At 40.4% G+C, this 25,886-nt stretch overlaps 5 protein-coding genes across 13 annotated transcripts; 2 read left to right on the forward strand and 3 right to left on the reverse strand.

Moving 5' to 3' along the window:
- Positions 1–10: 10 nt before the first annotated feature.
- Positions 11–1,313, reverse strand: LOC26531284 (uncharacterized). Its single transcript, XM_015168477.3, has 3 exons — positions 906–1,313; positions 594–848; positions 11–529 (listed from the first exon to the last, which is right to left on the reverse strand). The coding sequence occupies exons 1-3, from the start codon at positions 927–929 to the stop codon at positions 125–127; spliced, it is 684 nt and encodes a 227-aa protein (XP_015023963.1). The 5' UTR covers positions 930–1,313; the 3' UTR covers positions 11–124.
- An 86-nt stretch (positions 1,314–1,399) lies between these two features.
- Positions 1,400–4,000, forward strand: LOC6636318 (transcription factor grauzone). The gene is made up of 5 exons (XM_002059842.4): positions 1,400–1,609; positions 1,683–3,042; positions 3,097–3,417; positions 3,483–3,552; positions 3,619–4,000. The coding sequence occupies exons 1-5, from the start codon at positions 1,606–1,608 to the stop codon at positions 3,865–3,867; spliced, it is 2,004 nt and encodes a 667-aa protein (XP_002059878.1). The 5' UTR covers positions 1,400–1,605; the 3' UTR covers positions 3,868–4,000.
- Positions 4,001–4,118: 118 nt separating this feature from the next.
- Vha44 (V-type proton ATPase subunit Vha44) lies at positions 4,119–18,516 on the reverse strand. 5 transcript variants are annotated; one of them, XM_015168394.3, is made up of 9 exons: positions 17,736–17,896; positions 13,784–13,929; positions 13,565–13,718; positions 6,613–6,799; positions 6,451–6,549; positions 6,058–6,313; positions 5,898–5,995; positions 5,697–5,835; positions 4,119–5,640 (listed from the first exon to the last, which is right to left on the reverse strand). In XM_015168394.3, exons 2-9 carry the CDS (start codon positions 13,916–13,918, stop codon positions 5,542–5,544), a joined length of 1,167 nt encoding a protein of 388 aa, XP_015023880.1. In that variant the 5' UTR covers positions 13,919–13,929; positions 17,736–17,896; the 3' UTR covers positions 4,119–5,541. The 5 variants fall into 5 exon arrangements, with proteins under 5 accessions (XP_015023880.1, XP_032292050.1, XP_032292051.1 ...); XM_032436159.2 differs by lacking the exons at positions 4,119–5,640; positions 5,697–5,835; positions 5,898–5,995; ... (2 more) ...; positions 6,613–6,799; positions 17,736–17,896 and adding exons at positions 8,091–8,158; positions 8,714–9,015; positions 9,921–10,980; positions 18,364–18,516; XM_032436160.2 differs by lacking the exons at positions 4,119–5,640; positions 5,697–5,835; positions 5,898–5,995; ... (2 more) ...; positions 6,613–6,799; positions 17,736–17,896 and adding exons at positions 8,091–8,158; positions 8,714–8,874; positions 9,921–10,980; positions 18,364–18,513.
- On the forward strand, positions 18,020–23,117 carry Hmgs (hydroxymethylglutaryl-CoA synthase). 5 transcript variants are annotated; one of them, XM_015168446.3, is made up of 2 exons: positions 18,020–18,144; positions 21,255–23,117. In XM_015168446.3, the coding sequence occupies exon 2, from the start codon at positions 21,314–21,316 to the stop codon at positions 22,706–22,708; it is 1,395 nt and encodes a 464-aa protein (XP_015023932.1). In that variant the 5' UTR covers positions 18,020–18,144; positions 21,255–21,313; the 3' UTR covers positions 22,709–23,117. The 5 variants fall into 5 exon arrangements, with proteins under 5 accessions (XP_015023932.1, XP_070065708.1, XP_015023933.1 ...); XM_070209607.1 differs by having other exon boundaries at positions 18,021–18,148; XM_015168447.3 differs by lacking the exon at positions 18,020–18,144 and adding an exon at positions 18,162–18,292.
- LOC6636321 (alpha-N-acetylgalactosaminidase) lies at positions 23,022–25,874 on the reverse strand. The gene is made up of 12 exons (XM_002059845.4): positions 25,749–25,874; positions 25,140–25,396; positions 24,935–25,060; positions 24,798–24,875; positions 24,570–24,747; positions 24,277–24,515; positions 23,887–24,219; positions 23,761–23,833; positions 23,591–23,704; positions 23,499–23,534; positions 23,365–23,440; positions 23,022–23,250 (listed from the first exon to the last, which is right to left on the reverse strand). Exons 3-12 carry the CDS (start codon positions 25,027–25,029, stop codon positions 23,213–23,215), a joined length of 1,260 nt encoding a protein of 419 aa, XP_002059881.1. The 5' UTR covers positions 25,030–25,060; positions 25,140–25,396; positions 25,749–25,874; the 3' UTR covers positions 23,022–23,212.
- Positions 25,875–25,886: the final 12 nt, after the last annotated feature.

Here is a 25,886-nt window from a genome sequence, read left to right on the forward strand (position 1 = left end):
TTACTATATATAATAAATGATCTTTCTATTTATTACATATAAAAAAAACTAATACAATCTTTTATTTCAAATGCTTTTCGGGCTGCGTATTAAATAAATAGTTGTACTTCAGCACGAGCTCGTACTAACTGCATTTGTCGCTCTTGAGCTGTGGCAGACGCAGTGCTCGTTTTTTAATTAGGATCACATTCTGATTGCCCGTTGGCGGCGGCGCTTGTCCAGTTACGAAAATTGTGCCATTATTTGAGCCTATGGAGTAGACGCTGACATTCTTCGGCTCCCGTTTGCTGCTCACTGGCAAATCAAAATTGCGTACGCGCGGCTCCGGCTTGGGATTGGGATTGTCATGCATATTTTCTATATCTAACTTAAAGGGTGAGACAAAGTTACGTATCCAGGGCTTGGGCTGCAGCAGCTCACGCTCCAGATGGGGGCTCAACGACATGCGTTTATCTGTCGCCTTCCGATCTTCCGGCGTTGGTTTCTTGCGGACATACGTCAAATCCGGCTCAAAAGCGGGCACTTCCCCCTGAAAACAAAAATCAAACAAACATTTGTAGCGCCTCACAAGTTTCACTTTGTTTCTGACTTACCATGCACACATGCAGCTTTTGTGCCTTGGTGTTGTCAGCGATTAGGAGTCCACATTTACATTCGACATAGCCGTGCAGTCTGTATATAGGTCCGATTTTCTTAATGCTAAAACAGCGTTTCACGTGCGCAGTTAGATTTTTAAACTTATCAATAGATCTGCCACAGCTTGGGCATGTGGCTTCATTCTTAATTTCATTTACAGTGTACCAATAGGTTTTCCTATCTTGCAAAAAGCTGAATTGGTTTTTGGGGACCTGTGAAGAGAAGAATTTATCTGCACCTAGATGGGAAAATGGAGTTGAAATTCTTACCGTCATTTCCTCTTTGCTCGACATTGTTCAGCATTTATTTTTCGATGGGTTGTCCGGCTGGATTCTTAAGACTCTTCCAATGGCAGTTTGGAACACAGCGTAATAATGCACAACAGCTTTTAGATTAATTTCATAATTTCTTTCCAACAGGTTCCAGCATCCATGCAAATTTTAGTCACATTGTTTATGTTCGCCGAACGCGTCTGCAGATCCCGTTGCAAATATATCCGAGTGCAAATTTTGCTTTGCAAATGCTGAGGCTGTTAACTGGACCGAAGGTAAACCAGCAGTTGATTAATATCTTGTATATTTAAGCATAAAATGCTTTTTGTTGAAATTCATGCCTAAATATTCTTAAATTTATTAGGAGCCATAGCCGATTCCTATTAAATAAACTATTGTGAGCCAGCTTACATTTTTTATCAGCTTGCAACACTACACCTATCGGCTGCCTATCGATAAATATTATTAGCCGCCTATCGTTCGGCCTCCACAAACTGTCTCAACAAGAAAACATAAAATTACAAATTATTTAAAAGAAACAAATTTAAAACACATTTTATATTGATTTTAGAGAATGCGCCTAAACGGCCAAATACGCCTAAGACAGCGCAACATAAATAAATAAAACATAATTGTCTGCTTAGCTATTTTAATAAAAGAGTTTCTACATATGTATATAAAAGCTTTTTAGGAAAACATGGGTAAGTTGTGTGAAATACACGCATAATCAAAATAACCGATATGTATTTATACTTTTACTTTGTCTTACCTCAGATGTGCCAGCGCCTGACGCTTGCTTGCTATGCCTGGAGGTAAACGCACTCAACCTGGATGATTATATGGATGTCTATTCCGCAAAGGGTGCCCAGCTGAATGTCGTGCAGATAATCAACAAACACTTACCCATGCAGCTGGCCCAAAGTAGTGGGGAGACTCGGAAAATCTGCTCGCTATGTTGGGGTACTGTTTCTGCCTTCAATACGCTGCACGATTTCGTCAGCGCAACGCAGTGTTCGCTGCGGGAAACAAAGGTGCTGCTCATGGAGGATGATCCCCTCACCCAGGGCAATTGCACTGAGACGCCTAAACAGGCGGCAGATAATGCCAATCCAGATCCAGCCGAGCCAAATGATCGCAATTTCTTCTACCCGGAGGTTAAGATAGAGGAACATGAGCTAGAACAGCTGCCCAAAATTGAGGTGCTCGAGAGCACCGCCGGCCTACAAACTGTCCAATTGAACTCCTCGCCAGGGCGACGTCTACGCAAGCGTGTCAAAGCGGAAGTTGAAACTCCACATGTCCAGGTAGAATGCATAGAAGTTATTGCTCATGAACCTGCGGAGACGCCGAAAAAACGTCGTGGGCGGCCACGGAAAAGCGAAACAATCCTTAAAGAAACACAAAATGAAACGCAATCTCAGCCAAACTTAGATTTGGACACAAACCTTAAGTCGGAAAACGCCGCCGAATTTAGTGACGATGACGATGATCAGGACTTTGTAGGCCAGCTCGACGAGGGGCTCGACGACGACAGCAGCGAGGAGAGTCCACAGAGTGATGATGATTCCGATTTTACTATGGACAAGCCCAGCGAAGGTGAGTTTGCCGTCATACCGAAGCGTACGCCGGTGCGGCCCAAAAAATATAAAAAGCGTGCCAAGCCGGCCGAGCCGAGAGTGCGCATGTCCCGCGAGCTGCTGGATCAGCGCAAGAAGCAACAGGAGGAATTTGATAGCATCATTGCCAAGTTCTTCAGCGATGTATTACCGTGCTCCATATGCAATCTGTTGGTGCACAACTTTACGGAAATGCAACGCCATCATCGCCTCACACATCAAGTGGATCCCGGTTATATGATCTGCTGTGGCCGCAAGTTTACGCAGCGTAAAGTGCTCGCCGAGCATGTACTGGTTCATTGGAATCCTGACCACTTTAAGTGCACCACCTGCGAAAAGTCATTCCAAAATTCACGGCACTTGGAGTCGCATCAACAGGTGCACGTGGCCAAGTTAACCTACCAGTGCGATCTATGCTCAAAGGCTTTCCTTAGCAAAACGGCAATTGACTACCATAAGCTAAACAAGCATGTGCCCAAGTCTGAATTCAAATTCACCTGCACCGAGTGCAACAAAAAGTAAGTTATCCGCGTGAATCAACAATAGCTTGCCTAATTGTTATTCCTTTACAGATTCCTGACTGAACGCAAGCTAAAGAATCATATGAACTCCATGCATGATCCGGAGAGCATTATCATTTGCGACAAGTGCGGCAAACAGATGCGCACCAAAATCATTCTGAAGAAGCATCAGGAACTGATGCACTCAAACACACCGCGACCGGAGCCCGAGTTGAAGCAGTGCCAAATCTGCGGCGCCTGGCTAAAGGGCATGACCGGCCTGAAGCAGCACATGAAGAGCATACATGTAGAGAGCGCGGGCGAGCATCGTTGTCATGTGTGCAGCAAGATTTCCCCGAATGCACGGGCCCTGCGACGGCATATCTACCACAAGTAATGTCCACTTATAATTGCACGTCATCCATCATAGTACTAACTTTTTTCTCTTCTCCGTGCAGCCACGAATGCGAGCGCAAGTTCAAGTGCACCATGTGCGATAAGGCGTTCAAACGACCCCAGGAACTAAAGGTCTGCGCTAACTACAAAATTTAAAATCAAAACAAACTTTACCTAGAATATTTTTCGGATCCACAGGAACACACATCCACGCACACCGGCGAAGTTCTGTACACCTGTCCAAACTGTCCCATGACGTTCTTCTGCAGCGCGAACATGTACAAGCATCGGCAGCGGCTGCATCGAGCGCAATATGAGGCGGACAAGAATCAGCCAAAGCCGCCAAATATACTGCAGCAGGCGGTGGGCGCCACGGCAGCCATGAAGATCAAGTTGATGCAGAACACAAACGTGGCCAGCATAGAATCGGACTTGAAGCATTTCTAGATCAATATAAGTTATGTGCACTTAGAATTAAGTCTACATGTTTAGTTTTTGTCTTAGCTTATCTCTTAGTTGTCTATCCTTAAGCTAAAGAAAAAGAGTAAAGATTAGTCGATGTCGACGCAATTTTGGTACACGTTAAACTGTTTTATATATGGGAGGAATTGTGCTTTTCAGCTGATGTTAAGATATCACTTTACCATTAATATATTTTCGAGGCACGCGACTCTGTGGGCAATTGAAAACAAACAAGGTTGGAATGTCTTTCTTTCTTTATAATTATTTACAAGGATGGCTTAACGGCACCTTATATAACGCATTGACATTTACATATTTTAATAATGCATAAATTTAAAATATATATGTATACATATGTATATTTAGAAGATACTGCGTTTTGTCTCGATTTTATAATTGTTTCTTTTTTTGGGGAGGGTGGGTTCCCTTAGTTTGTTAACACAATTAGATTTTAATGTTGTAGCAGTAACAAACATTGCAAATATATTTAATTTAATTTACATACAAATATTATTGTTCTTTTATTCATTAGTTTAGTGCATTAGGTTCTCCTTTAAATTGGGCATAGATTAGTATATGTACGCGTATTTATTTATAACGTGGCCTCACCAGCAATTAAATTAGACCCTTTTCGTTCTGGTTTTATGTTCTGTTCGATTTATGCTTAACTTTCTTAGACTGCACAACTTACAAGAAGGGATTTAAACAGTTTCTCAGCTTTATCATAGCGAATTTGAATTTGTTTGCGTTTACTATTTTGTTTTCAATAAACTCTCGATATCTAGGCAACATTTATAAATACAATACTTTCGTTTTGGGGTTTTTGTATTTCCAGTGAAAATTTCATTGCATCGATTTTCATTTTTCATTTCAATATGTTTTAGTTAAATCAAACTATTTGCGACACCATTTATACTTATAGTTATAAATTTAGTTTAACAGTTGGTTTAGTCGGGAGAAGTATGCAATTTAGGTTAGTTACAGCACAAAAACAAGACGGGTAAAAAAAAAACATATATAAATCAAATATTTATTTGTATTAATAATAATATTGTTGGCTCAGTTAGTGAAGGTTTTCTATATCAATTAACTAAATGTGTGTGTGTATTTATTGCAAGAACAAAGCACAATTATTAGTTCGTTTAAAACAAAGCCAGAAAACAAAAGAACAAAAAATACTGTTTATAACTGAAGCAGAACAATGAACGTAAAATAAAAACATACACTTTTATGCAATTTCTTTTTTAATGTACTTTGCATTAGTTTTGCGACTTGAAATTGTTCTCAAATTTTCTTAGTTTCTCTTACGCGCATTTTTTTTTTAAACTCTTCTTTTGTTTTTTAAGTTGAACTTGAAACGGAATTGTATGAACGCGTAACATAAATAACAACAATAATTATATAACAATGACTAAAAATATTTATAGTAAACTATTAATTGTTTGCGTGTTTTAATAGGCGTGGCAACTGTTGCTGTTGTAGTTGATTTGGATTCAATGAGCAGGATAGATTTAAGTTTAGTCAGCGCCCTTTTCAGGATCTGCCGCTGAATATATAATTTGCATATTCAATTATTAATTTTTGCTGTTGGCATATTTGTATTTATATTTGCGTGGATGTGTGTGTGTGTGTGCGATGCAGAGGCATGAGAACGGCCTCTTAAAGCTTGGTTTGCTCAACCATATCGATGTTCACCTTGTAGAACACATAGGGATAGTATTCGGACTGGCCAAAGCCCAAGCCGGGTATGTCGACATTCTGCAAGAACCATAAAAGCATTAGTATGCATTTAGAGAGTGGAGTAGTCATCTTACATCAGCACTGCTGACATGTCCGCCAGCGGATGCACCGTCCAAGTGGCCATAAAGCTGGTTCAGGACGTCACGCAGACGTTTCACGCTCTTCTTGTTGGGCTCAATCAATATGGCCTGGAAGTTGACCGGCAGGCCGTATCTGTATAGGGCATAAAGTTGATTAAGGACACAGCAAGAAATATTTATGGATGCGTTGCCTACCTCAGCACGGATTCCACAAAAACGCGCAGCGCTTTGACATGTATCAAGGCGCAGAAGGCCTCGCTGAAGTTCACCTTCAGCCAGCGCACCAAGGGGCCCTGTTAAATGATATTAAACAGACAATTATTTGATGTATAAATAAGTTAATTGTGCAACGCACAAACTGCTTCTTCTTGTCGGTCATCAGCTTGGTCATCTCGTTCTTGCCCGCGGCCAGCTCCTCCTCGTTGTAAACAAAGTCGCGCACAATGAACTTGCGCTCACGTGCATGCAGCTTGAACTCTTCGGTGACCTTCTTGAAGAGCGTCACATTGAACAGGCAATAGTCGGGATCCTCCTTGATCAGCTGCGACGAACGTGGCACAATCATGTCCGTGATTTTCTCGTAATTGGCTAACCAATCGTTGGCCATGGTCCTAAAAGGTAAGGTAGGAACATAAGTATGTAGCATAAGCATTAACAACCAATGCTGCAAAACGGAACCGGAATGAGGTAATCCGTGGGCTTGCAGCCTTGTTTACGGAATAGTTGGACATGCCACGCGTCCACTTACTTTGGCACAATCACCAGCAGCGTGGTCAGGTACTCCGAGTCCAATATGAAGTGCTCCTTCTTGACCAAATCCGCCAGGTTGCGGGTCAGCAAGCTGCCACTGTGTGCGAGTAAAAGTAATTAGAGATTGCCTGAATCGTTAACTAAGATTATGTCAGCTTACGTTTTCTTCTTCTCCAGGTTTTGTAGATTGCCCTTCAGATTGTTGTAGGCCTGCGACTTGGTCTTCAGATCGCCATCAATTTGGCCAATTTGCTTGGAAATGATGTCGGCAATGTTGCGCAACGATTGCTTGATCGGATACTTGGCCATGTCCCATTGGAAACGCGTTAAATACTGCGGCAGTTCGGCTGTTAATTCGATTTGAGAATGGAAAAGGGAATTAGTACGCTTTCGCAATGATAGCTTTGTCCAGAAAAATAAAATTTAAATAATCGTTATCTATTTATTTTCTTTTTTGTTTTTGGTAATTAGTATAAAACAAACTAAGTTAGTTTGGAAATCATAAACAACAAAGTTAAGTAGGTAATAAATATTGCTCAAGATAAATATATAAGTAGTATATATAGACGAACACTATTACAAGACGCACACACATACACACACACACGCACATACATACACGACAAAATTCAAAATTCATTTCACACATGATTTAATAAATACTACATAACGTTGAATATATACATTAAAAAAGAGATATACAGACATATATAAAAATGCTTAAAAAAGGCAATTAAAAGTTAGAAAATTGTTAACAAAAACAATTAACTAAAATTAGTTAGTTAGCTAAGCAGTTCAGTGCGTATTATTTAGGAGATCGAATTGTTTTTATAGAGATACATCTCAAAGGGATTTTAATAGTGGGAAATTTATATCTTAGATGTGCCGACATTTTACAACACAACACATCGTTCCAATGGGAACGGTCTTGTTCAGAATTCTATTATTATTTGAAGAACCCGTCAAATTATTTGTCGAATGATTTCATTAGATCTACTTTTTATAGGAATATTAATAGTTGGATATATATATCTTAGATGTTCAGAAACCTTTTTGGCATTTTACAAGACTCCAAAGAAAATACTTTTTTAATGATGACAGTTATATGATAAAGTAGTAGAACGATTTTCAAAAAAAACCAAAGTTAAGTCAAGTTACAACAATAGAAAGCTAATAAGTCATCAAAGAGTACAGTTGCCTTCGCTTACTAACACTGGGAAATCCAACTAGGCCCACTAATCCCAACTAGATTAGTTAACACTGAATTGCTTTTAATTGCATGCACAACTAAAATAAAATAAATACAATGCACTACGCATACGAGTTGCTAATTAAGACTTGTGGATAGGGTATCTATAGAGCGCGAGGTATAGAATAACATTTGTTAATATTAGAATTAGAAGGAACAACGAGTACCTTTCGCAACACATTTGAAACGGCACAAAAGGTTAGCTGATTTGTATGGCTTGTGTATAATTGGGTAATTAAATAAGCTTATACTTAGACACTTAAATGCAAATCAAAAGAGTAAATATAAATTTTAAAACAAAAATATATATATATATATAGGGCTTAAAATAAAATATATATTAAATAAACAGAAAATCTGTGTGTGTGTGTGTGTATTAATATTTAGCTTAATGGGAATCGGCGTTAATCGTGGCTATGATATTTGCGCAGCAGAACAACATTTGGTGAGCAGTACACTGAAAGAACAACATATTCGCTTTTACACTGTTACAAATAATTTGGTGTATTTATATGGTAAAGGAAATTAGGTGACGAGAGCCGCTTAAATCGGCTAATTAACTTAAAAGAAACATCTGCAAAATAGTTTAGAGAAAGAAAGAGAGAGAGAGAAAGACTTTGGAACTGTGAAACTGTATAACAGGTGTATAACACTTATGCCGTATAACAGTTAATCAATTCCCAACAAAAATAACGCTTCAATCAAAATGTAAGCAAAGTCTTGGCCGGGAGCTTTACGTGATGGTCAGAAATAAGTTGTAGGTGGGGCACATCAAGTGGTTCCTCGAAACGAAAAGTGAGAAAGGAAAAAAACACAGGAAAAACGAAAGGAAAAATCAACGGAAAAGCGTTATACAAAACGGAAGTAAAAGGAAAACAATTAGAGCAACGTCCAAGGGCCATATTCCATATATATATATATATATATATATATAGATACTTGGTTTTATATATATTTCCATATATATATATATATATATATATATATATAGATAGGGGCCAGGCATGCTAACCTGGACACAGCGGAAATTCGGGCGGCTCGGCATGATCCGTGTCTGGACTGGAACGACCCTGGCTACTACTGCCACAACAACTACTCACTGGAGACGATCTATGAGTTGGTGTTAAATTAAATCCATTGTTTATATTTAATTGAGACGGTGTAGAACGTTTGCTATAAATTTGATCGGCAAGAGAATTGAAGAAAGAGCGATAACTAGAGCGCGGTGTGGGCGATGTCTGATGCCAAAATGGAATTGGTCTGAATTGTGTTTGTGAGTGTGATTGTGATTGTGAGTGTGTCTGTGTTTGTGTGCTGTGTAGTAGAGTGTAGATTGTGTGGTGCATTTGATGGGTGGAATGTGAGTCATGATTGATTTAAAAAAAGAAATACATTATTATTGCAATTTATTTTGTTGAAATTTGCTTCTTAATGAAATCAAACATTTATGCATGAGTGGGTTATAGAGAAACCGAGAGAGAGGGAAAGAGAGCGCAGGCAAAGCAGGTGCATGTTTGTCTTTTTTGTTTTTTACAGTGTATTCTGTGTCTGTGTTTATTTTGTGTCTGGATGACTGCAGCTCTGTAGCACGCCCGAGTGTAGCGATTAGAACCCTGCATCGAGCCAAACGTAACGCGTTTCGGACACTCAAACAAATGTTTAAATTAAGCGGGGCAAGACTCAAGTTCGAGCTGATCGAGTTGCAGACAAAAAATTTACTCGTTCGATTTGAACAACAATTCTGTTCGATCGAACTCGAATTTTGTTGGATCGAGCCGTACGAATTGCAGACAGGCAATACACTTCTTACTACTTCTGTTCGATCCAAACTGTGTTCGATTGTGTTCGAATATGAGTTTATACATGTTTGTATTGTCCCACATAGACAACAAATTTATTGCTCTTTAGCTTGAACATGTTGCTGCTTCAAGCAAGTCGAACTTCGTTTAATGAGTATCTCTGGGTTTGCTGACTTCCATGTTAGAACACAACTTAGTTTGCTACTAGAACGTTCGAGTCTGTTGATTTTCGTTTGAATCAATTCAGCATTCGAGTTGGTTGCGAACGTATTAACCGATGCAGGACTCTAGTTTTGGATGATTGCGTGTAAATACTGGACTTTGGGCATTTAGCATATATTTTTCTGTATTTTTTTTTTTTGTGGCTGGTGCTTTTTGGCAACTGTTCTACAGATAGATAAATGCGTTGATAAAAGATACCTGGACTTCTTAGAGTTACGCTTTGGCTTATTGAACCACCAGTCAAACGTTTCTGATAACGAGGAGGCGCTATTCGGACTTTTTGGATCGTCCAGTTCGACATCCTCGTCCGTGTCGCAACTGGACTTGGCTGTGGGCGATTGCAGCGGGGAGACCGAGGAGCAAGCGCCCAATTGCAACTGTTGCAAGTGTTGCTTGGGGGACTGTTGTTGTTGTTGATGTTGTTGTTGCTGCTGATGCTGTTGTTGTTGTTGACTGATTTGGCTGCTGCTGCTGCGAAAGCTCAGCTTGTTATTGTTTATGTTGCAAGTATTGTTATTCAGCTTTTTGCTGTTAGAGCGCGACATGCTTTGCACCGAGCTGCTGCCAGTTGGCGCCGACGTTGAGAAATAAGCCGACGAGGAGCAGATCGTCGACACAGAGCTGGCCTTGCCGCCGCCGGCGGCAACGGCATCTGCTGGGCTGGTGCTGCTGCTCATGCTGCCGGTGGCAATCGCCGTCACCGTATTTATCGCACAGCGCGTGGCATTCAGCATGGAGGAAGCGGTCTGGGTATAGCATTCATCGGCCATCAGGGTGCTCGCCGTGGCGCTGCTGCTAAGGGCGAAGCATTCATCGCAGGCACAACCGGGCGGTATCACAAAGTCAAAGTCACGCTCGGACGAGTCCGATAAATTGTTCAAGCTGCCGCCCACCTGGCAGGCGGCACAGGCTCTGGCTGATGTCGAGGCGCAGGCGGAGGCGGAGGAGGAGGAGGCTTGGCAGGCAGATGCTTGGGCTTGGGCGTGGGCATGCGGCATATTGTGGATAATATTGGTAGTAGTTGAAGCAGTTGCTGCTGTTGTTGTTGTTGTTGTTGCAGTTGTTGTTGATTTTGTTGTGAGATTGTTGTTGCATTTACCCTTGAGATCCGTGGGCAGCTGATGGAGATGGTGGGGATGGTAGTGCAGCGGATTGTTCTGGTGGTGCGTGTGCTGGTGTTTGCGCTGATGGCGCAGGCTCAGATGCTTCAGGCGCTGGTGGTGTCGACACGGCATGCTCTCATCGGGCGGGCCAGGACCTGGTACCGCAATTTTCGGATGCAATTTGGAGTTGAGTTGAGGTTGAGTTTGAGGTTGTTTTTACACCGATTATAATAAACGCACTTGCATATTTTCTTTTATCTTACAGCACATATTAACACAAAGTTTTCTTTCAGTTCTTTCGGGGTTGGGTCGGACCAAATCTTAAAAACTATAGCATACATTTTGGGGCTATGCCAGAATGTTTTTAATGGGCCTCTAGATATATATGTAGGTAAATTGAGGTAAAAAAAAAACTATACACTTTGAACTCGATATTCGATTCGATTTGATATGAACCAAAGCGAAAAGTAAACAAAATTAAAATATATATATAATAAGAATGAAATTAAGAGATGAACTGAAATTCCAAAAATTAAAATAAATTTCATATATGTATATATATATCTCCATATATATATATATATATGTGTGTGTGTGTGAGAATAATATATTCAAACTCATGTGTGGGGGGTGGGCAATTTTTGTGGCCGGAAATGTTGTTATTTCTAAAACCAATATAATAAAATTATAGATGTACATAATTTTATGAACAACAGTGGAAAGAATGTGTGTGGCAAGAGAAAACTCATAGTTTTTTTTTGTCGAATTATTTTCTCTTCAATTTTAGAATTTTTGCTTCTCCGATTTTCTCTTGTGGGGCAATTCGAATATCATACAAATTAAATCAAATTTTGTACAGTGTAAAAGCGTTATATAAATTGATATTGTTTCACAACTACAGCTAAAAAAAAAAAAAAAGAAGCATGGCAAACATGTGAAGCACACACACACAAGCACACACGCACACACACACAGAGACATACACAAACACAGCGAAATGAGTGCTAAACAAATATTAGTAACAAAATGCACAGTTAATATTGTTATATATAATTATCATAGGAGGTGAGAGCGAAAGAGAGAGAACACAATGCGAACGATGCGATGTTTATTGTTAGCAAAAGAAAGGCTCGAACAATATGCACAACAACACACACACACACACACACACACACACGCACACACACACACAGACAGACAGACAGAGAGACACACACAGAGACACATAAAGAAAACGTTTTCAAATTTATTTATTTAAGACGCACGCACTTAATTTAAGTAAATCATAGCAAAAGAAAAAGAAGTTAAACAAAAAAATTTGGTAAAGAAAAACTCAAAAGAAAAAAGAACACACGCGCTTTTCCTTCTTTAATGACTTTTTTTACATAAGGAACAACTGATCAGATTTCAATTTATATATACACACATATATATGTATATATAAACTTTTTTTTAAATATTTTTATTACTTTATGGATTAAAAAATTGAAAAAGAATTTGTTTGCTTTTTGCGCAAGTTACACTTATTTTTTCTTTCTTTTTTGTTTTTGTGAATGATTTAAAAACTAATGGGCTTTCACAACGAAATTTTGGCAACAAAGAGGAAGAAGTAAACAATATATTGAAAATAATAATGAAAAGATTTACAATATTTAAGTAATTCATGTAAAATATACAAAGTGTTTTTTGTTTGAGTAAACAGATCCAAAGAGCGGGCGCTTGGTGAAATATCATTTGGAGCTACAAGTTGTGTGTCTGTGTGTGTCAGTGTGTGTGTGTGTGTGTGCGTCTATGTCTTGTTAACTATATAGCATGTATATGTATGTGTGTGGATGGGTAGGGTATCTGGGTGTGTAGGGTATAGAATAGTTATTAGAGAAATGTACAACAAACGCAACACAAAATAAACAACGCAAATTCTCTTGACATTTCATTTGTTTTTAGTTCTAAACTTTAGTTCCATTGTTGTTGCTAATAATAAACATTTATCAAATTTATTTTTATTTCTGCTTTTTTTCTTCGATTTTTTTTTTTTTGGTCGTGAGAGATGATTTGTGCGCATGAGTTTCAACATAAAGTTAAACAACTAAAAACAAAATAAATAAAAAAGGAAAACTTAAAAAAAATTTTAAAAAAATATATTTTTTTAAAAAGAGTACAAAAAAAATAAAGAAAGGATAACCTTAATTATTCAGCTGAAAATCGATTAGTTTTTAAATCAATTTCGAGGCTGAAAACGAATCCTTTGTTAAAAAAAAACGTTTTGTTGAGACTGTTTTTGTTTAATTTTTTTTTTTTTAGGTGTTAGTCAAATTGTAGAAATTGTCAGACATATAAACATTCCATATTTTGAAGAGATTGAAGATATTTTAAACGTATCTCTTGAATTTGGCAAAGGACAAAAAAAGGGAATGGGCCGAAACCTTGGGACTGTATTAATAAATATGTATGTATATTTATGTGTAAAAGTTCTTAATATAAACGGGCTTTTTGTTAGTAATTTGTAGAAAACAATAGAGGCGACAATATACGACTAATCTGTTTTTTTTTTTTCTTTTCTTTAGAGCATTCCGTATAATATTAATTTATGCTACCATCAGCTAAGAAAAGTTCTTAGTGATATAACTAAATAAAAAAATATTTATGGTTTCGCTTGCTAAACTAAAACCGTAAAACTGGTCTAAGCTAGGTCTAAGTACTGATTGGAACATTTAATGGCACTAGTCGTCTAGGACTTACTGTTGTTGGCCAGCAGGTTCTCGTGCAGCTTATCGCGCTGATCCTCCAGCACCTCGCCCAGATACATGGCTACTTTGCGCGTGATTTGCTCCACGTACGTGTCCAGTTTGCCCAGATCGTCGGACAAGCCGACCAGCTGATCCAAGGTACCCACCTAAAATGTAGAGTATATATGGTTAAGCACGTGACGAATGATTGATGCGATGTGTAGGTGCTCACCTTCAGATCGGGTATATGGAACTTGTAGTTGCTGCACAGATTATGTTGCTTGCTGGTGAGGTTGTTCATCGTGTCGAACGTCTGTTGGCACGTCTTGTCGCCCGGCGCCGAGATAATCCAATATTCGGACATCATTTTGATAGTTGCTAAATGGAAATTGGAAATGTTAGTCTATCAAAAATATACACAAATTGCGCATAGGAGAAGTCTGCAATAATTGCAAATGTTGTTGCAGAACTGTTGTATAATTAATTTGTATATTTTTCACATGATTTTCTTGGTGGAAATTCGTCGACAAAGTCTGCCGTTTGCCTTAGAATTGAGTGCACAAACGTGCCATAAATAATTTCCATTATGTAATTTGAGCCAATATCGATTCAAAGTTCATATATATGTACGTATGTACATATTAAAATGGCCAAACAAACACATTGAAAACACGCATAAAAATTTAATTATTGACCTCCAAACTGTGGATTAGCCTAGCATTTAGATGCGATCGAACATCAATATGCGTTGCATTGGCCCTGGGAAATCAACAATGCACACACTTATATATTTTTGTATATATATATATATATGTGTGTATGTGTGTGTGTTCATTTTCTTTTTGGGTCGCCTGCTAGACAACAAAGCGCAGACAGTTGGCGCCAGGCAGACTTCGGGTCCTGTGCGTTGGCTCGAAGACACGGCGTATACGCAATATGCGCGCATTAAGTACAGTGAAAGCTCCATAAAAACCATCATCTATGTGAAATGATGGTAATGTTATTAAAATGTTATTTTTGAGCGGACGTCTACTTTTTGCACTGTGATCAATATTAATCGTACGTGCACTTAATTATTTGTGCCAAAAACTTTTCTAGTCATTAAATAGAAAAAACTCTCAAATCTTATTAATAAATTTTTTTTATTATTTTTTTGTTTATCTCCTTTATTTTGGAAACTCTGTTCTCTGTGGGGAGCTTTCACTGTATTATGTTTGTTTTATATTATGGAAAACTCTGTTCGTTCTAGGGATCTTTAACTGTATTATGTTTTTCCAACTGACACTATTCTAACAGGTTTTGGCGTTATAACAATAAAGTCAGCAGCTTCTCGCAGCTCTTTGAGACATTTTCTGCCTTGTTTATTTTGTTGTTAACCAGATACCCGATAAACAAAACTTGGCACTACGACGACCGACCGACCGGGGCAGCTACTGTGGCACACATGGCCCACAGCAGAAGAGAGAAGAATGAAAAACCCGTGCGCACTCGTCGAAGGCTCGATGCGAAATGAATCGCTGAGGCGATGTTGGCGCCGCGGTTGCTGGCTGCCATATGGTTGCGACCGAAATTTGTTGGTGCCACAAAGGCGCAGCCACGAAAGGAATCGATGACGAGGCAGCGTCACGCAAGCCGCCTGCCTGTTCAATTTGGTAAGTGTCGACCCCGGCGGTTGCTTTTGTTGCCCGCTCTAAGGTCAGCTGCGTATGAGTAATCATCTGGAGATACAAATCTAGCTTAGGGTCAATTTCGTTTTAGTAGTAGTCACTATTATTACATAACTTCATGATGGCCTTCGAAGACCACAAAAAAAAATATATATATAAAGAAATGTACATATGTAAATAGAGCTAGCAGATACTCTGTGGTGTCTGAATTGCCACAACAAACGCACGGAACATTTATGAGCTTATCACAACATGTGTGCTTTTTTCGAATCATGAGAATCGCATAGAAAGGCGTTGGTGACTAATATGAAAATGCGAGAGAGCGAGAGAGAGGACAACCTGAGTATGAAAAGAGACTCATAGTTATAATAGTTCGAATGTGTGTAAATATCACGTGAGATAACGAAAATCGCATAGAAGGGTGATAATAATACAAGTTGAAATGCAAGAGCGCGCGAGAGAGAGAGAGACCCAATTGTAAAAAGAGCCTCAAGCTATCACTTGAGATAACGAAAATCGCATAGAAGGGCGTTCCACATTTACAGGGCACTTTCAATGACAAATAAATCATATATCTGATAAGAAAAGACATACAGATAGACGGTCGGGCAGCCACCAGCAAAAACAGTTACAGGGTATACAAAATAAAGAAAATGACAACAGAATTGGTCGCTGACCATCCCCAATAATCACCCCGCCATAACTATCCTGGCTTATCATCAGCCCCGCCGACAACGTCAACAACAAGGACAACAACAACAACATTCAAGGCAGTGCATTGTCCTCAACCAGGAAACAAATGTTCGCCTGGCAACCGACGAAGGGCCAACAACAAAACGAGTCTATTTTTAGCACCAAGCTCGAAATTGCTTTTGTACAAATCACTAGCCAGTGCCGGACACCTCACCTCCTTCCCTCCTCCCCCCTTTCGGGGAGAAGTTATGCTTGCATACACATTCTATATGTACACACTTATATGTTTGCATGTTTATGTATTTTATTCTATGTTACTCGCGGACAAGCGTAAAGCATTCAGCTTATCATTCACGCGGACAAAGTACGCAAAGTAACATTTGAAGCTACTTTTCAGCTATTCCGTGTTTGCAATTATCTAATTATATGTTTTTCTAATTAATTAGATAAATGTCTTAAAAGCGCCATTTTATGAAAAACAACTGCATAAATTGGCAACACTGTTTGCGAGATAAGCTCCAACTGTAAACAGACGTAAATGATGTGGGCACAAAACAGAAGCGAAGAGCGTGGAAGAGCAACAAGAAGCGAGCATGTCGCCAGTCAGACTGGCCAACGGCTGGCACAAATGTGTGTGGTGGGAGAAAGAACGGGTTGAGGTGGAGAGCAGGGGAAGTTTGGCTTCAAAGGACGCCACACAGGAAATTGCACCGTTAGCTGATGACGAAAACAAAAATAGCGACTTGAATAACTGTGATGATGTTAGGGACGCGCACACACATACACATACATGGTTATGTACATTGTAACTGTCGACGGGGGCAGCGGGCGGGCGGGATCAAATTAATTAATATTAATGTGTGCTGTCAGGAAAAGCCATTTTGCTTGTCATTTGTTGCCTGTCGCTAAGCCTTTAAAGTATGTGAAAACCAGCAGCTGTTTTTTTTTTAAATTTTCTTTTTTCTTTTACCAGCTGCCGACATTCGTGTTTTATTAGGCAAATATGTAAGCATGTTTGACTTTTTGCTTCACATTTACGCCTGGTCAAGCGCAGTCAAGGTCCTGCCGGCACGCAATATTACTATTTGATGAAGTCCTTGTGTAACTGTGTGGCTAACAGCAGGTAGCCGTCAAGGAAAATACGGAAGAATTCATCAATTTAATTAATATAAACATGTTAAATGATTTTCAATTTTATGGCTGCATATTTTGTTTACGCAGAGACAGTGAGAGCGAGAGACCGCGTTAGAGCCGCATTCAGCCCAAGAGAGAGTATTTGAGATAGAGAGAGAGCGAATACGCACTGAGGCAATTTACCACAGCTCGGCACAAACACACACACACACTACCGTGGTGAGTTTGCCGCACTGTCAGCTGTTCGTGACAGTCACATGACAGCTTTTCGATCGATATTTTCTTTTCTTTCTCACAGAGTTTGAAGCATAAAAACAAAACAACTAAACATTTGCCAACATATTTTCCAACACATAACACACACAAATGCCCACTGTTCGATTTTAGTCGCTGCCACTAGCCATACGAGCTGCCAGCTTTGCGTTGCGCCCCAAAAAAGTCGATGCCAAATGAACGAGTCAACAGTTTTTCAGGGTCATATTCAGAATCACATATACAGAATCAATTTGCCTTTTTATCAGAGCAAATGTGGCTTTTAAACACATGCAAAATGGTTAGACTCCCATTACACTGTACAGTTGGACATTTGATAACAGGTCAGCAGACCTGTTGTATTTTTTGTCTCATGCGCGCAATTGCTGCGTTGTCGTTTTCCGCACAGAAACTGGCATTGTTAATGCAATCACTTACATTTAAACGGCACTAATACACGTCAACTCGTATATAGAGAAAACACTGCTTTAACTTTGTGCGTTGAAATTGTTTTTTAAAAAATATATGAAGCAACGCAACCGCACCACCCACAATGCACGTACGAACGGAGCACAAGTCTCTGATAGAAACTCAACACGAAAATGACAATTCACAATTTCGCATAAGATTCACGTGATAAATGGCGATGACGATAAAATATCGGTTTAAGCACCGCTTCGGCCTGGTGTACACACTCCACCCAATAACAGCTGTTTAGCATACAGTCGTGTGTACACACTGCTCGGTCTCTATGTAGGCGCCTACGCTACGTGCCTAATTATTAAAGTTTAGTTTAGTTAATTCTATTATTTGGACCAATTAAGGTGGCACTAGCGTACCAAAATTTGTAAGTGAGTGTTAATATTTTTCGTTTAGTGCACACTGCTAAAGACAAATTTTAGTATCTCTGTTATGAAGTTCTAACAGAATTTGTGATAATTACTTAGAAATTAAAGCGTTCGTGTGGGCGTTTGTTATTAAACAATAAATAGGATGTAAGTAAAATTAAATAAATTACAATATAACATATATGTTGTTACCAAAATTTACACAAGTTTCTACTTACTCTCATTGGCACTTTCTGACATTACGCATCCATTTCATTCGTTTCATAATACAATTGCATATGCTTCAAGTACACATAACAAAAGGTTCTGTCGGACACGTGCGCTAACATTATGTATAAGTGAGGGGCGCTGTCCAACCTTTAGCCTGCTATGATTTTGCAAAAAAGGAGAAAAAGAAAAGAACAAAAAATACAGCGATGAGTCAAGCAGGTTTTCAGCGAAACAATTAGCCAAGCGAATGTATTGTGTACACAAAACGGACGCGCAAAACAATTCCTATTTCCAGTGAGCACTTTCCAATTACTCTGTTTACTTAACATCTCCTCCAGTGGCTATAAATAAACCGAGACAATGGTATGCGTCTCTTCCTCATTGCATAAACAGTGCGCATTGCATTTCCATAACATTGAACCCTAACACCAATGCTCAGCTGAGAATGGGAATGGAAATGGGAATTTGAATGGAAATGGAAACAATAAAGCTCAAGTACATAGAAACTTTGGATATGGCTTTGTCCACTTACCCGGCAGTCGCCGTCGTCATTAATGGACGCTTATCAGTTTAGTCTGGCAATCGTTCGATCATTGCTACGGATCTTATCTCATCTCACGGCGCCGCCGCAGTCCGTAGTCCAGTGGAGCGCAATTGCTTTGATCAGCTGTATGTGGTCTCTGTATCTGAGCGATTAATTAGTTAATACCCTGTATGTAATGAAAACGGGTAAATTTGTTTTTTGGCATATGTAAATAACTGGAAGGATCAAAATCTATAGCTTACTCCATTTAGTCTCGCGTATGTCCTGCATATGTTACGTCATATTTGGAATGTACGGATCAAATTGGTTTCAAACTATCGATAAACGATCACTTATCGATAGTCTCACAATTTTCTTATCGAGTTTCGTATAGTATGCCCGCTGCGGCAGCCTTGTTAAGCAAAGCATTTGACATTGGCTTACCACGCGCTCCGCGTTACGCTCTTCCCAATTGCCTGCCGCTCTGTTGGCGTCGCTGTCGCTGTTGACGTCGACGGCGGCGTAAACGTCTGCCGATCATAAGCGCTGCCGCTGCTGCTGCTCGCGCGGCGCTGTTCAGTCTGCAAAGTAATTCGCTGGAGTGTGCTACGCGCTACGCAGGCAACCAAATTCGAAACGAAGTCTAAATAAAACGTTAAAAGTGAAAACAGATATTAAAAAAAACCACACATTTTTGATTTCTTGTGACAGGTGCTAACAGCAACGGTAAACATGACACTGTTCGCTTGTTCGGACAGCTGCTCGTTATCAGTTATACAATATTGACCGTTAGACGGTGACCTACATACCCCAACTCACCTATAGGCTTGACCCAGCCCAAAAAAAAAAAAACAGAGTGAAAAATAAGAGCAGCAATAAATTAGTCGAAATATTGTGCTAATAGCTATTTAGCAAGTTTTAAATAATAATATATATATTTATATTATTTACCAAAAATCAATTAGAATTGGCTTTAAAATAAATCAGGTTTTTGTCTTAGGCTGACTCTGAGTGTAAATTGTCTTGTCTATAGACATGATATATAAGTATATGGTAAAAAGTTGAAGGGTTTGCGAAGACAAAGTATATAAACTTTATCAGAATCGATAAATCCATATTCGTCTGTATATATATAATTGTTCTATATATAATTTGTATTTCGAATAGTTTCCAAATGAACAATCCAACATTTTTTTTTATAGACTTAAGTACAGTCTTAAAAGAGTATTTCGTATTCGACCTTCCCATAACTCCTCTGTCTTGATTTATAGAGTTTATAAAGTGTCGTTTGTTATGCAAAAAAAAAAAAGAAGAAGAATATTTGAAAAGATAATTTCACAAATTTTATGTCTATTTGAAAATGAATTTCTTGAACTCCTGACCTTGGCACCAAGAACCGAGGAAGCATAACTCATCTTCTGCACCACTTTTCAACGCTATTTCTATCCAGATCTTTCAATTAATATGAACTCAAAATTGTAATAAAGTTTAAAAAAATAAAAAAACAAAATGAATACCTTGGGTTGGGTCTGCTGCGACTTGGTTTAGTAAATGTTGTTGTTGCTGCTTCTGCTGTGTGTGTTCTCTTTAAAGTAAGGTTCGACTGCTTGGAGAAAGTTTCTCCAACTGATTTTTAGTGCTTCTGATTGTTGTTGCTTTTGCTGCTGGTTTTAGGTATAATGTACGTCTCTCAGTCCGTCTGCGTTCGCATTTGTACGCTGCTGGCGTCAGTGCTGCCAACTTTTAGCCGAATCCCCCTGTTCAAAGTAGCTAAAAATAGCTGAATTAGCTTACAGAGCACAAATTGGCCATAAATCTGTTTGAAATTTCAATTGTTTCCGGCCACTGAACTCTGAAAATAGCTAAATTCAGCTATAAATTAGCTGAATTGGCAACACTGGCTGGCGTGTCTGAAAAGCTCACGTCGCACCGCAGCGAAATCGAAATCGGAATCACTGGGTTCCATGGTCGCAGCGACGCGACTGCGCTGCCTCTGCCGCTGGCAACATGCGTGCGGCGTCGCTGCGCTGCGCTGCGCAGCGCAAAGTTTGCGCTCTTGCGGCACACGGTCAAAGCAGCTCGAGCGTGCAACAGGTGGCGATTATATGCGGCTGTTGATTTTGGCGTTTGCCCCCAACCCAAGCAATTTGTGCTTCGCCCAGGTATTACAAGCAATATGCATAACTAAAAGACGAATTATTTTCTGATTGCGCAGAATATCAAGAGGTGAAAGTTGTGACGACACAAGTGGCACTTGGACGTGTGCGTGTACCTTGTTTGCTTAAAGCCCATTTACCAATATATATGTACATACATACCTATATATATATATATATGTATTCCAACATATCACTAAATGTTTTGAAATATTTGCAGCGCTCAGGTGTAACAGGACTCTCTTTAAGCCAACGACCAACTAGAATATTAATTAAGCCATGTCACGAAATTGGCCCGAAAGTGTTGGAATACGCGCCATTGAAGTGCTCTTTCCCTCGCAGTATGTGGACCAAACGGAATTGGAACAGTTCGATGGCGCCTCTGCGGGCAAATATACAATCGGCCTGGGCCAATCAAAAATGGGCTTCTGCTCGGATCGCGAGGATGTCAACTCACTTTGCCTGACGGTTGTCGCCCGTCTCCTGGAACGTCATCATATCAAGCACACGGAAATCGGTCGCCTTGAGGTGGGCACCGAAACGATAGTCGATAAATCGAAATCGGTGAAATCGGTGCTAATGCAATTGTTTGCGGCAAGTGGCAACACTGACATCGAGGGCATCGATACCACAAATGCCTGCTATGGCGGCACTGCAGCGCTTTTCAATGCCATCAATTGGATCGAATCGTCCAGCTGGGATGGACGCTATGCTCTTGCCGTGTGCGCCGATATTGCCGTCTATGCCAAGGGCGCGGCACGTCCGACCGGCGGTGCCGGCGCCATTGCCATGCTGGTGGGACCGCACGCGCCGCTGCAGCTGGAACGTGGACTGCGCGCGACTCACATGGAGCACGCCTATGACTTCTATAAGCCCGATCTGAGCTCCGAGTATCCGACGGTCGATGGCAAGCTGTCCATACAGTGCTACCTCTCGGCGCTGGATACCTGCTATCGCCTCTATCGCCAGAAGTTCGAGAAGCAGCAGCCGCAACAGTCGCAGCTGGGCCTGCAGAACTTTGATGCCATTATCTTCCATACGCCGTTCTGCAAACTTGTCCAGAAATCCGTGGGACGTCTGAGCTTCAATGATTTTCTGCTGTGCAGCGAACAGGAGCGTGCCGAGAAATTTGCCGGCTTGGAGCGCTTCAATGCCGCCACACTGGAGGGCAGCTATTTTGATCGGGATGTGGAGAAGGCCTTCCTCACGCAATCCGCCGAGCTGTTCGCCAACAAGACCAAGAAGTCGCTGCTGCTGGCCAATCAGGTGGGCAACATGTACACGCCCAGCGTCTATTCGGGCCTCGTCTCGCTGCTGATCAGCGAACCGGCCAGCCAGCTGGTGGGCAAACGTATCGGTGTCTTCTCCTATGGCTCCGGCCTGGCCGCCTCCATGTATTCCATCAAAGTCACACAGGATGCGTCCGTTTTTGAGAAGTTTGTGTCCAAGCTAGACTATGTGCTGCCCCTGTTGAATGCACGCGAAAAAGTGGCGCCCGAACAATTCTCGGAGCTGATGGAGGTGCGCGAAAAGAACAATCATGCGGCGCCCTATACGCCCACAGGCAGCATCAGTGCCCTCTTCCCGGGCACCTACTACCTAAAGGATGTGGATGCACTGCACAGGCGCAGTTACGAACGCACGCCCAGCAACATCAGCAACGGGGTGCATTAGCCAAGAGCTAAACCGGCATTAACTAAGCTACTTAACTTGACAATAAACTAACACTCACTGTTAAACTAGCTGCTAAACTGGCTGCTAAACTAGCTGCTAAACTAACCTGTTGTAAAGCTTTGGCTGGGAACAAAATCCCTTGACTTCTTTTTTAAACTTAGCTACGTTGGTGGATTTGGTTGTCTCTATGCAATATTAATTTTATGGCCTGGCTTATTATCATTTTCATAAAGTCCGCTTTTATTTATATCATGCCCGAACGCAAACGGAATCAGTGTAAAAAATTCCTAATATTTTAAAAACTCTGAAACTGTACAATAAAATACATTTAAACCGTATTTATACAATATGCATAGTCGAAGCATATAAACGTTTGTAAAGTGCAAATAAACAAGAAATTCAAATACAATTGTTCTTGCCTTTTTCTTTCACACAGTTTCAGCTTGACATGTGGAATGGACTTCTTGGCTTGAGTTAGATTAAAATACGTAGAAACAGCTCTCATCAATTTCCCAGCGCCGTAAACTTGTAGAAGTTGACACCTAAAATTAAATATAAGCAACAATGAATTTGAATCAAACCAACAGCGCAATACTCTGTTCACAGACGATATTCATAGGAACAGAGTATAAAACAGCAAAAATTAAAGGAAATACCGTTGGGAATAACGCGTGTATTAAAATGACTCTCCGATCGAAAAACGCCCAAGTTGCTATTCGGCTCAAACAAATCCTGAAAGCAAACAGAATATAAGTAAAATTATGGGGTATTCAATTTGCAAGCAACTCACCTGGACACCGTAGCCGTACTCATTGTTCAGCGACAGCTATAGAAAGTTGATAAATAATATAGATAATAAAAGCGAGAAATTTATATAATTACATCTTTAAGCGTAAATGATATGGCATATGGCGCGCCGTCCACACGACGGCTGACAAAAGCCACAGCGTAAGAGTATTCGGCATCGGCTGTCGGTGTTATGGGACGACGCCAGACCTGTATACACGATAATATAATTAATATACGATAGCTTAACTTAACCAAAAAGTTACCTCAATATTGTTTTTCATGAGCAAACGTCGGCCCTGTATGCCCAGCGGATCCTGATTGACAGCAATTACGGCACTGAATTGAGAGATTATACAGATCGATTTTAGATTTATTCGAAGGTGACTAACCGATTCTGCAGGATATCCTTGATTTCTGGTCGCACCTTGGCCAAATCATTGGACATTATCAAGGGTGCCGCCAGCACAGCCCAAATGGCCATTTGCAATTTGCTTTGATCATAGCTTAAGCCATAATTGCCAAGCAGCAGCATATCCGGATCGTTCCAATGTCCTGGTCCAGCATGTGGCTGTATGCTGTCCTGATTTTTGCCAAAGTAATCAATTATCTGCATGAGCGACTCCAATGAATCGTCAATATCATCCCAGTTGCGCCACAGATTGCAGTGTTTCTTCAACGATTCATATTCGGGCATTTGGCCAACTTCGGACTGATACGCAGGCCTGCACACAATATCAGTTAACAAACAAATATATATGTATAGGGATAGTGCCTCTCACCAGCTGCAGGAGTAGACCATGGGCCTGCCTGTCGAATTAAGCAGGCGTCCGAATTCTGGATAACCGGCAGCCATGTCGCTTATGTTCGCATAGCAGCCGTCCAACTTGACATAGTCAACATCCCAATTGGCAAATGTTGCCGCGTCGAGTGCCATGTGATTGATGACGCCCGGATAGCCGGCACACGTATTTGTGCCAAAGTCCTGGTACAAACCAAACTTGAGTCCTCGTTCGTGTATCTGAAAAGTAATACATGACTAGAAGACTTGTTCAGGCTGGATGCGTTTACTCACATGATCGGCCAGCACGTTCAAGCCATTGGGAAAACGCTTGCGATCCGGCACAAGTTTATTTGTCTTGTTATCCCGATTCTTCTCCAGCCAACAATCGTCAATGATGACATACTCGTAGCCAACATCAGCATAGCCCTCGGAGACAATTAAATCCGCGTGACGCCGGAACAACTGCTCGCTATAACAAAAAAGCCGAATAACATCTGCCAGTTGTCTATGATTATATACCTTATGCATTCGTCGGGATAAGTTTTGCAGTCGGTTATGCAGCGAAAGCGCTGCCAGGACATCCAGCCCATGGGTGGCCTGTAGCAAAGGATTCACTTAGCGCAAGAAATTTAAATTTTACTTTTCAATTCCCTTACTTGAGTGCCAGGCCATTGTCCAGCGCTGTACCACCTTGGAGCAACTGCAGCAATAAGAACACAAATGCGGCCACAATGTTCAACATGCTGTACATGCTTCGCCGAGCTGTGTGCAGGGAATGCGTCCTGTCCAGGGCACGTTTACGGTTTTATAGTTGGGCGTAGAGTGCCTTGTGGCAGTGAGAATCTATAGATAAATTGTTACCTGTTCGTTTACCTTGCGCAAACAGCAAGTGGCAATTGTTAACTGTAATTGCAGAGTACACACATTGACTGAACGCACTCCGTTCACAGCAGTCGAGCACAGCAGGGAGACAGCCTTTGTTGGAAGGCTCCTTATCAGCGCTAGTGTGCGCAAGTTCAGGCGCTCAAGCGTTGCAGGTTATCACGATGCCTAGTTTTGCCCACTTACACTAAACAACATAAGTTCGTTGCTTCTATTTCATTATTGTGGCAAGATTGCTAAAAATAAAAAGTGCACTTATCTGTTATAGTGCATCTATCTATTCATAATTCATTCATTTAAAAATTAATTTACAATAACTTTTATATTGCTTTGCGTTTAGTTTTGTAGTACAATTTAGTCGCTTTTGTCACACACACACACTCACACTCATAGTTAAATAACTGTATGTTGCATTATGGCGGCTGACTCCCATTGGGAAGTAATGGAACTCGAGTGTTCGTAATTGAAAAACAGAAAAACTGTTATTAAAGTCTTGACCCAAATGGCATTTTATCAAGCACTTAAAGATAAAAACATATCTCATTCGTATTGACAAGTCGAAACATGCAAACATAATTAGACACGTACATTGCAAATCCCAATATAAAATTATGCTATGCAGCTTTTTAATTAACTTTTGTAAGCGGATATTTGCGCGGGCGGTTTAATTTGCGATTGGATTTGTTATTGTTAATTCATGTAGAACATGCGCTAAAAAATACCAAA

Source organism: Drosophila virilis, chromosome 5, assembly GCF_030788295.1.
Source record: "Drosophila virilis strain 15010-1051.87 chromosome 5, Dvir_AGI_RSII-ME, whole genome shotgun sequence".
NCBI lineage: Eukaryota > Metazoa > Arthropoda > Insecta > Diptera > Drosophilidae > Drosophila > Drosophila virilis.